Source organism: Fusarium flagelliforme, assembly GCF_020744385.1.
Source record: "Fusarium flagelliforme strain FIESC 12 MPI-CAGE-AA-0113 chromosome Unknown B0J16scaffold_1, whole genome shotgun sequence".
Taxonomy (NCBI): domain Eukaryota; kingdom Fungi; phylum Ascomycota; class Sordariomycetes; order Hypocreales; family Nectriaceae; genus Fusarium; species Fusarium flagelliforme.
This window is the reverse complement of record NW_025763503.1, coordinates 7,753,861-7,764,730: the sequence shown is the minus strand read 5'-3', so window position 1 is coordinate 7,764,730 and position 10,870 is coordinate 7,753,861. Positions and strand designations below refer to the sequence as shown.

The 10,870-nt window shown below is 48.4% G+C and overlaps 1 protein-coding gene across 1 annotated transcript; it reads right to left on the bottom strand.

Annotated features, from left to right (window-relative positions):
- Positions 1-277: 277 nt before the first annotated feature.
- On the bottom strand, positions 278-1,835 carry B0J16DRAFT_392631 (uncharacterized protein; the record flags this gene model as incomplete). The annotated part of the gene is made up of 3 exons (XM_046132010.1): positions 1,317-1,835; positions 563-1,151; positions 278-393 (listed from the first exon to the last, which is right to left on the bottom strand). The coding sequence occupies exons 1-3, from the start codon at positions 1,362-1,364 to the stop codon at positions 278-280; spliced, it is 753 nt and encodes a 250-aa protein (XP_045990466.1). The 5' UTR covers positions 1,365-1,835.
- Between the last annotated feature and the right edge of the window lie 9,035 nt (positions 1,836-10,870).

Below are 10,870 nucleotides of genomic sequence, written 5' to 3'. Positions count from 1 at the left end.
TCGACTTTACTGTCAGAGAGCTCGGGACTCTCCCTGCAACCACAGCAGTGGCTCATCAGTGCTTCCACTGGTAGTGCTGGAGAGGGATGTTTCAAAGAGCGCACAGCCCGCAAGGTTGGATCCGTAGGCGGCAAGAGACCTGTAGGCGCTATACAGACAAACCCGAGGTCAACTCAAGCGTCAGGTATACGCCTGCGGCTTGAATGGCCAGGTTTAGGGGCACAGGAACCAATGTATATATATAGTAAGAAACGCGCTCATTGCAGAGCCAACTCTTTTATCTAAAAGACGCCCATATCGCGCCAATTGCGTCTTTCGCTTGACAGTAGAACCATGTGTCGGTAGGCTTCCCGTATCTGAAGACCTTAGAGAAGATCTGCATCCTTGAAAGGGCTGCAGGACGTGTTAGTCGTTCATGCTGACCTGTGTCTTGACTGATCGGCGGTATGCATTGCACATAGTGGTGCTGCGCCCCCCCTGGCAGGTTGATGATAGGACCCAGAACGCGAAGGAGGTGTGGCGTATCAGTTGCCTGGTTGAAGAACCAGCTGCCGGGACGTACCAGAAATTCGTACTCCGGAAGAGACTCCAAAGGGATTCGTTGGAATTCCCGCTCCTCGTCCTTGCCTCTTATGTCCCAATAACATAGCCCAATAGAAAATCCTCTGAGTTGTCAAGACATAATTCGTAGTCCGTAGTCCGTAGTCCGTAGTCCAGTGTAGACTGTTCCTCCGCTCAAAAGCGCTCTTGAGATATTTACAGAGCGATAAGGTTATCTTCGCAGCTTCTGGATATGTATCCGAGGGGGAAAACTCTGAATTGCTGGCGATACCTCTATTGTAGTAATCCACAGCAGACAAGTCCATTGTGGTGCTTCTTTGCGAAGTGTTGGATTCGAAGGTCAGAGGGCTCGGCTTGACTTGTACTATACTATCGGTTGGAAAACCTCGCATGCGGCCTATAAAGTATATAGAGGGAGGAAAACGTGTTGGCAAACGTGGCAATGTTGTGTTCGGTTTCGTCGATGGGCCAGGACCCAAAAGCTCCGACACGCCCAACATCGATTTAAAATAAGCCGCAGGTGAGATGTTGCTTATGTATTGCGCCATGGTGATGCACTCGTGGTCGTGTCTGTATATAGTAACATCCGGCTACAACCACAGTTCGTTGTGTTCTCTTCTGTTCAGAGCGACTTTCTTAAGAAGCGGGGCTGAGGTGATATTTCGCGTTTGTCAAAGATGCTTTGATGGCAGGCTCGGGAAAAGTAAGCTGTACTTAGTTAGATATATACCGCTTGGAAGTTTTGCTTTACTTACCGGGCGCTTCTTGAGAGTAGACATAGAGAGTAGCTGACCGTTGAACATAAGACTGGGGATATGATCCTTCCCTTTGCAAGCTACTTCCTTGGAAGGATACTCAACAATGCAGTATCCAAAATACTGCTAGTTTCCTTGTATAGGTCGAAACCCCCCTGGCGACCAATAGACAGTGATGTTGCTATAGCCCTCTCCGTGGAGGTATCTCACGACGTTGGGCCTCTGGATACTCGGAGGTATGTGCTTGGCTGATTACGAACGTGGTGCTTATATAGAAAGGAAAAGAAAAGTCAGAAGCAAAAGCTATCAGAGAAGCGAGTTTCCTGTAGCCCGAGTGGGTTGGGAAGAAGGGGCACAGCAGTTTGACCATCCCTTCCCATTTTCGAGAGGTGGGACGATGGGGAGCTGTAAACTGATTGAAGTCGATATATATATATAAGGGAATGACATGTTCAGCCTTCCATTAGTGTGTTCGTCCCGTAAGAGCTGTAGTAATATAGTCTTTATGTCCCATCCAAGAAATATTTGTTGCTCCTTAGGCTTAGGGGCGTTGACCCCGCATCCGGGTCTTCGCGACTCGGAGCAACATGTGCATGGCATTGTTTCGCCGGAGGTGTCGTAGTTGGGAAAAGGTAGAAATGATGAACGTAGAGGTAGTCTAGGACATAGATGAACGTGTATTTATCTGTTCCGTTGGCTGACCAGCTCCTCGTTAGCACTCTCAGTGCTCGTCTGGCTCGTCTTCAAGATGATCTTGGTCTTCTTGTTGGACTTCCCTGCCTCTGCCTCTGCCTGTGCTTGAGGTTCGGCGGCCTTAGGCTTTCGTTGTTTGTGGTAGGCCCAGAAAGCAGTTCCGCGTTGTCTCAGATTCTTACTTGGGGGCGCCTAATATTATATAGAAGCAGACGAAAACAAACAACATCGATGGTCTGTTCCACCATTGTAATGTATAAGAAATTAGTCCCTCCATGTCGCTCTGCTTCAGCAGATCCACTTTGACAGCAATCGCCCCTTCATAGTAGACCCAGTGCAGACTAGTATCTTACAATGAACTCCTGGTAGATTCTTTTCTTGTAGTGCACGGTCTTATGCTTGACTCATACCTTTTTCTTAGTATACGTTGGCTTCTTTCGAGTTTTTGGCGAAGGGGTTTCTCGAAATCGTTGTAGTCATTCAGCTAAACGTAGCCTTCCTTGTCCGGTCGGAAGACGTGGCATGCGGTGTGTATAGTATGGAGAGCGAGGGTTGCTTTTCCTCCGCGGATGTCTTGATGCTCATAGCTGTTACGTCAAAGGAAGTGGCTTGGATGAAGCGCAGCGACGCGTCAAACCCCGGCACGAGTCCTGTCGTTGTTGAATCTTGGTCATTCGTTGCCTCGATTAAACAGTGTTGCAAGCTCGTGAATCCTTATAGACCACAGCTAGTTGTGCATTGTGTTCCTCAGAATGACATGGCTTTCTAGAGTGTGGGGCTGAGGCGGTAACTGTAGCGTTTGTTAACGAGGCTTCCTCGTGCTATATAGTCTCTTTACGTCAGAGTAAAGAGGTATTGGTTGTATCAAGTAGTAAATAAAACTCCGTGTGTGCAAGCGACGCAGAAAGCCTGATGCAGATATGGATATAGATAAGGAGAAGTAGGCACTATCAACTTTCGAAGTCTTGCAACAAAAGCTTTGAAGTACGAGGAAAGTAACTCGTACCGAAAACCATCGAAGCTCATATGGATGAGCTTGTGGGCGATGGTTTGGTTCAGCTTGCTATGGTAAAGAAGAAGCTGTTGGTCGGTAGTAGACATTGAGGTCTTAGGAGCAGAGAAAAATAAACACGAGCAGAATATTTAAAATGTAACGAAGTACTAACGCGTAACGCGAAGTTATATCTTCTCAAGCTCGTCGAATGTGCCTTTCTGTTACATCGTGGAAAGGTCTTGTCTTATAGTATAGGTTGGGCATTTGTAAGTTGCCTGTTGTGGTTTGCAAGAAGCAAATGGTAGAAGTATAAGCAAAGATAGAAGCGTGTTTGATGTAGCTTGAGTCCGTTGGGAAGAAGGGAGATAGAATCTCCGTTTTGGGGCATCCATACTCCTAAATTGTGACGAGGGGTGTTCGATACGCGCCCATTTCTCAGCATGCGACCGCCACTGAACTTGGCGATAGCAGCATTTCGCATGGAGTTCTTTGCGCTTTGAACCATGGGCGACTCGGAGTTGGACTTTCGGTCAGGATTCTCCTAGTGCTTTCCAGTGATGTTTGAGAGTTCGTTATAAAGCCGAATCTGGGGGTGAATGTTGTCAAGATCATGAGTCAGATTGCCACTATCGCTGTCGTTTCGAGCGTCCGCGAGCCAGAAGTCGAATTTGAGGCCTCCGATTGCATCATTGGGAGACCAATGCTTAGGACCGTCGGTGAGCTTTTTAGAGAATCTGACGTAGTTCTTTACATACATAGCAGATCGATCTCATCCGGCAAGTCGACTTCCAGGCACACCGCGAAGAGTCTTGTCGGCATGGCGGAGGGCGACAGACTGGAAAGTCAGCATATATAGTAGTATTTCCTTCCACTTTCCATCAATTTCCGACGGCGGCACCCATTGAATAGCGAACTAGGAAGCTTCGCGCACCGGATGGTCTCGCGTTCATCGTCTGTCAAGGGTGCAGAGGACTATATACTCTTCCGGTTTACTGTTATCGATGTGGTGTTGAGTGTAGGGTTTACTTGTTGGGAAGGGGTGGAAGGTAATAACATTGTTCTCGGCGCCAGCTATATCTGAGCCAGAATTTAGATCATTATATATACCCGTACGAGAGGCAAGGTAGTTGTTGTGATGTGATGGAACGATACTGGTCACCACACGAAGTCAACGACTTCCCTTCCCAGTTCCACTCATCACCACCCAGGTGGAGAGACGGTAGTTTTTGTCTTCATCTGCGTCTTCATCTACGTCTTCAAGATGAAAGGTGTTTCCTCCATCTTCGAAGGCTGATAGAACTGTCTTATTATATAATTTATATGACTGGAGATTCGTCCGTTCGAATGCTTCGATTGCACGATGGGTGTCTGCGCTGGGCATGCAGACGACGCACAACTCATTTTTGGCGCAGATGCAACCTCTTATCGTCGCGTCGGGTATGCTCAAAGCCAGCCGAGATTGGCTGGAACTGGATGTTCAAGAGCTTCAAATGTTCGGCGGTCGAAAAGAGGGCATGTGTGCATATCCAGAGGTTCTTCAAAGTAAGATACCAAGTCACCTATAACCTTTCTAGCGCCCAGCCAGATCACTGGTGCACCTTTAGAAAGAGTGGGGAAATATATAACGAGTTTTATCAGCGACGCCAGTCGGTGGGCATTTGTTGTCGCCTCCGCTAGCCATCGACGGCTCCGTCATGCTCTGCCTGCTTGCTGCCATTGGGCGAAGTCCAACGTGGTGTCGCATCAACGCTATGTCGGGTAAACATGATGGTTGTCTGCAAGGCATGATGGACGTTGTTGGTGAGAGAATCTGCATCGCGAGGTAACTCGACCGTTGTTGAGAGTCGTCTTGAGAGCCACCTTGATTCTTGTAAGCAACAGCCCGTTACATATATAGACCGAGACTCCACCACCGAGATCCGATCATAACACATCTCCCTCAGCGGAGTACATATAGAGCCTCCCAGGGCTTTTAGTAGGGCGATGGTAGAGCCTTACACGCGGTAGGTATAATTGATGGATCAATATGATCTGATCAACGTTTCCTATATAATATATAGTTAATCCACGTTTCACCAGTGGCTCTTCTAGAGTGCCTTCGATCGCTTAACATGCTCTCGATGGTAACTGATGAGTCGGAATAGTGAAATATGCTCGAACTATCGAAAGGGCATCGAATCGAGCTTTCGAAGGAGTCCGCGTATATATTGACCAGTTCAAGTACCGCCTTCTCTTTAGGTGGAGATAGCGACTATATAAATGCTGATTGCGTTGCGGCAGCCCTGCGACCCGCTTCGGATTCAAACATCTCGTCGCATTCGGTCTTTGAGTCCTTCATGCGTACAACTCGTATGGTACCGATGATGCTCTGACGAGGCTAGGCTTTGAACAGAAGAAGGAAGGCGTCTTCACAACATTTCTTACCCCTACTTGTACTGCTATGAATTGGCCGCTTGCAGGCAAGAGAAAGGGCAAGACCTTATAGTAGGAGTAAATTTGGCCTTCTTGCGATGGATTGTCTTATCGCTGGAAGTTGTTTTTGTTGCTCGTTTCATTTCGAGCCTACTGTAATGCGTTAGTCCTGTATAGCTACTACACAAGGATCAGAGCTGTGATCGTCTGGGGTCGCCTGATGACAATGACGCCAATCCTGGGGTTCTGGCAATCCGAAGAATGCCCTTATCTACTGAAGATGCACATGGAATCATCATAGGACATGGGGAATTCATGGCCATGGAGCAACAACATGGAGGAGCACGGCCTTTGTCTCCTGATGGGTCTGCCGCAGCTCCAGTCCTGGGTGATATATAATAGGAAGGGGTACCAGTACGGCCTTGAGTCGACGGATCTTAGCGGTTTCGATGCGTGGATCTGGCGCGAGAAGAAGCTGTCGAGTGGTACAATCGGGAAGAAGACGAGCGCAATCTCGTCGCAACGGAAGAGCCGGAAACCGGGAGGCGAAGAAACTGTGCACAGGAGTGTTCATGCTACCGCGTGGTTGTCAAAAGAACTCGACCATCGTCAATAACTCGACATTGGTATCTGTGTAATTTAAGAAAGCGTTTTTGGGTATCGCCTCGCACCTTCCACGGCTGTTCGTGTGTATATAAGCATCCGATGTGCGATCGTGCTGCTGTTATAATCAGCTTCGACTTGCTGATGTGCGTTGTACACAGGTTCATAATCTTCATCGCCTTAGGACTGCATTCGGCAAGCATGGTTTGCCCACAGGCCCTTAAATGTCTCAAAGGTTACTACCAAAGCATCTATGCTGCAGGTAGGATCGATAAAAGCTAGGACTGCTTGTTCTCGATTATGGATAGTCGTCGTCTCGATCAACTTGTAGGAGTCGATATCCGTGGCATTTGGTGGCAGGGCGCCTTTGGCTCCCTACATTCATGGGCCTCAGCTTTGGCCTTCGTAGTATTGCTGCTTATGCCTGCTTGTCATTGACACGACACACCGCCTTCTGATAGCATAATCTGGCTTGCTTGCAGACGTACTTAGATCAAGAGAGGAAGAGAGGAACAATGCAATGGCTGACCATTTAGTAGCCACGGCATCGGAATCCTGTCTTGGCCCATGCATTCTGGAATGCAAGTAATCTGGTATAGTATAGAGAGGCTCGCGCCAAGGGCCTCGGGAAATATGACAAGAGCCACATGTTAAAAAACAGTTCGCAGCCCAGAGGTGTGCAGTCTCTCAAGTAAGAGACCCTGGACGCCCGAAGGTGAGCGCGAAAATCCTTGGTCTGTTTGCAGTTACAAAGGCGTAAAGCATAGCTCTCTTAGGCATGTCGCTCCTTTTCATAGGTATACGTTGATTCAACCCAAGTTGCCCTTGATATATATGCCGAAATTCGGTCCAGCCTCTCGGAACCATCGCATTGGCGTGACCCAACGATCTGGTGGAGCCAGAACATCCTCAGGGTACTGATCAGTCGATGATATAGAAGTATAAGAAAGAAGTGTAGAAAATGTTTTGGAGATGATGATATAAATGCCATCCGACAATTGTCAACCGGCGTTCATCTAGAGATATAATATAGTGTGCCCTCACGCCGAGACGTTGTGGCGGAGGACCAGTCGTGAACCGTTATAGCTACAAGCACTAGCACCTGTGCGACTCGTCTTGCGACCAGACGTTGAGAGGGTTATATCAAAGACCACCGGGCACGATAGCGAATAAGCTGTCTTTGATGAATGGAAGAATAATCCTTCGGTTGTGGTAGAGGCGCAGGTCATCGCCGGGCGCTGTGGCCGTATTGGCTCCGTGAAAAGGCAACGTGCGGTAGATATAAGGAGCTGGTTGTCTTTCTCCATGGTCACCGGCGTACTAATTCCTACCGGCTGAATGCACAGTGGTGGTTTGGACCGTCCAGAGTGTCCACATAAGAGTATAGTTGAATGACGAAAGAGTAGTTTGATGTACCGCAGGCCTTTGGAATGTAACGCATTCTTCTTGAGAGCAGTGCGAAACGTTGCTCAGAGCCCAGGCATGATGAAGGGACTTCTTCGTTTGCTCTATTCCTCTGAGGTTGGACTGGTGCTCGCAGTTGTTTGCAGCAAGTCTCTAGACAACCGTATCCAGCTAGCAGGGTGACCACGGTGGGAAAATTCGTTCCCCACGACTGCAAAATATATCAATGACGCCGGCCACCACGGCCCGAAAGAAAGAGATGCCCTGATACCAGCTATCCTTCCAGCTATGGCCAGCATTTGTGGCTGGGATCGTAAAAACGCCATGTTGCATCGGAGAAACTTGTCTGTACGATGTCGCAATCAGGTCATGGCCTGAGAAATCTTTATAAGAGTGCGTGATGTGTGTGATTTATATATAAGGGTAGAGCAGCCTTTAAGGAAGGTGAGCCGCTTGGTCCCCTGCCGTATATCCTCGAGCTGGCAGCCTCCGTTTCTGTAATGTCGAGTCATAAGAGAGAATCGGCTACCTGGATGATGGAATGTCTAGTATAAATGTTGAGAAAAAAAGAATTGGAGACTAAAGGGTCTTTCGTCTGAGTGATGCCTTGGTCAAGCCTCTATGGAACCAGGAATCGCTGTGCGTTATGATGGAGTCGGCGGGGACGAATATTGATCATTTGAAACAGGGCTCCCAAGGTGGATAGGAAGGCTTCCGGCTATGTTGCCAGTTGCTCGAATTTACCTAGCCAACATACGCAGTTTTGACTGACGTGGCCAGCGCCACCGTGCTGTCTCTGTTGCTGACTGCTCCAACGGGACCTTGACCAAGGTAGACGCTTTCATAGAACCAGAGCCAGAGGTTGTTGTACCGCAAAGGCAGTCTCGAAAGAGTCATAGAATTGACAAGTAGGATCTGACACATGTGATTCGACCTGTGTCGCCTTTACGAGGCGACATCATGGCCGATGTTGTTTTCTCTCTACTCTTATTGGCTACCCCATCTCCTTCAGAGTGTACGAGTGACCATGCCCGGTTGAGACTGCAATATGAGGAGTCTGGCCCAGCAAGTTCCATTCGTAGAAATCCTACTAAGTCGTACGAGCCATCGCAATACGCGAGGTACGAGATCCCTATTGTGCTTCGCAAACTTGGCGCTGGTCTTCGAAATCACACCACGCTGGTGGTTGGGGCCTCAATTCTGTTCAGTGGGAGTTCCACTGCATATGTCTGGCCTAGAAACAATAGAAGTTCTGGAATACTCATTGCTCGAAGCACCGTTGCGACTGAGAAATAGTCCCAGTCTTTGCGCATGTCTAGCGCGCAGCAGTTTACGGTTCCTCGTATGCTCTGGTAAATGGTATATATAATTGATTGCTTCAACCTGCTCCAGTTCATCGCAGCAAAACAGTCAGATGGCTGACATCTTGCCCTTGACTATTTCAAAGGATTCCAGCCGCTCGTGAACGAGTTCTCTGATGGTTCCACGAGAATCACTGAAGATTCTCTCATAGACTGGATAGCATTGTGACGGTATCTCCCAAACCCCCAAGGTTGTTTTGGGTCCCAGTTGGATTTATATAGGCCTGACCACCAGAAGCGTCTGGAACTGTAGTGCCACCCGTACTATGCTGGCAGTCTGAGAGCGCGACCAGGAAAGAGTATTGGGACCATCTCTTTGTGGACGAGAGTATTTTGTAGTCGCTGATGTCGGACAGTTGTCGTATACTTCCTGGCAGAAGAGAAAATACCGTCGCTATGCTATAGCGGTACAAACGAAGACGAACCAGCAGCATGTTGGAATCGCTACTGAGCGAGAGAAGGTTGGAAGGAGTTCGTAACATCGATCGTACTCCAGTATATAGTTCAAGACCTTCCTTGGTGATGATGCCTTCGTGTCTTGTATCATGAGCCTACCATTGCCTTGGTTGTATATCTAATATGCTGAGAGGTAACTTGGCTTCTTTGTCTCATGCGCCTTTGCGAGAACAGAGATCCTGGCTCTCATCGACGTGTTGCGAGTAAGAGCAAATTGCAAATCCGCGAGCGTTCAGATTGAGAATCCGAACGTGAGGGCATAACTATCCTCCCAAATGGCCAGCTTGGGAGTATGAATAGTTTTCCACGGTTGGAGAACCAATCGATATCGTCGATGGAGGTACTTCGACATATATATATGTGATAATGGAAACGCTGATATTGCTCATGCTGCGACAGAGACAACAATTTGCGGCAAATTTCCGGCCTGTTGGAGCTGTGAAGTACAGAGGTCTTACGGTTATCGACTCGCAATAAGGTTAGCAAGAATCTGGTCTCATCGCTATATTGAACGTACTCGACTCTATGGTGGGCAGCTTGAGATACCTCGGTCTTGAAGGTATTTCCTTCCCTGCCTTAAAACATAGGGCTTGTACTAGAAACGGGGGTCATCGGGTGCGTTGTTTCTCCTGTTTGAAGAGATCAAAGGTCATTTCCATCGAGAGCCAAGAGGCGACAACAGAGAATGTGGAATGACCGCAGATCTTGAGGAAGCACCGCACTTCCGCGCCCTCCATGTTGGCATGTATAGATCGAGAAGAAACACGAGGTATATAAGGGCACTAGTCCACTGTGGACTTGAATGTTAAGGTCGATATGTTGAGGTCGCCGAGATTGCCGTTACAAGAGACACCGCCAAGGTTCTGTTCTACCATCCACGAAGTTTGGGCGCAGGCTATGTCGCTGATGATAAGTATCCCCCAGCGAGATCAAGGAACGGAGCAAGAGGTCTGCCATGTTAGTCCACCGCGACGCGCTAGGCAGGGCGTAGCAAAATGTTGAACAGGAACAAGCTGTGCGACCGATAAGCACCGCTGGACTGAGCGGCGTTTGATCACTTCTCGTATATAACTTGAAGGCTGTTGGCGGAAAAGAATACTGAAAAAGGACAATCTCGAAATACCAGCGAGCAAATAAGAGAGACGAGATCGTGAACGCAAAGCGACCGTGGAGTAGTTCAAGGGCGATAGATGAACCAGAGGACGTCTTACCAAGCCGACACGACATGTGGGATTGGGCTCTCGGACTCGTAGTATTCGACTTTGCGCACTTTGGTTTTACAGTATATATACAAGAGGAAATTTGAATGCCCATCGCCGCGTTTGCCCTCGCAATTGCTCGCTACAGGCGATAGATCCGGTAACACCAAGAGTCGAGCGGAAGAAGTGAGCTAGAAGGTGTACTCCCCCCTCATTGTAGCGGTTAAACCAGATGAAGAAGATCTTCCATGGTCTCAAAATGACGCGTCGGGTGTCTGTGACGACAAGCTAGTTTCACCAGGTGAGTATAATCTTGAGAAGGGGCCAGTTGGACAATCGCCCAGGATGCTGCTTCGTGAACATTGTCTAGTTCTCACGCTTTGATACCTGTCGATTGTTGAATGACGTCCTTGATCCCCCAAACTGATGACT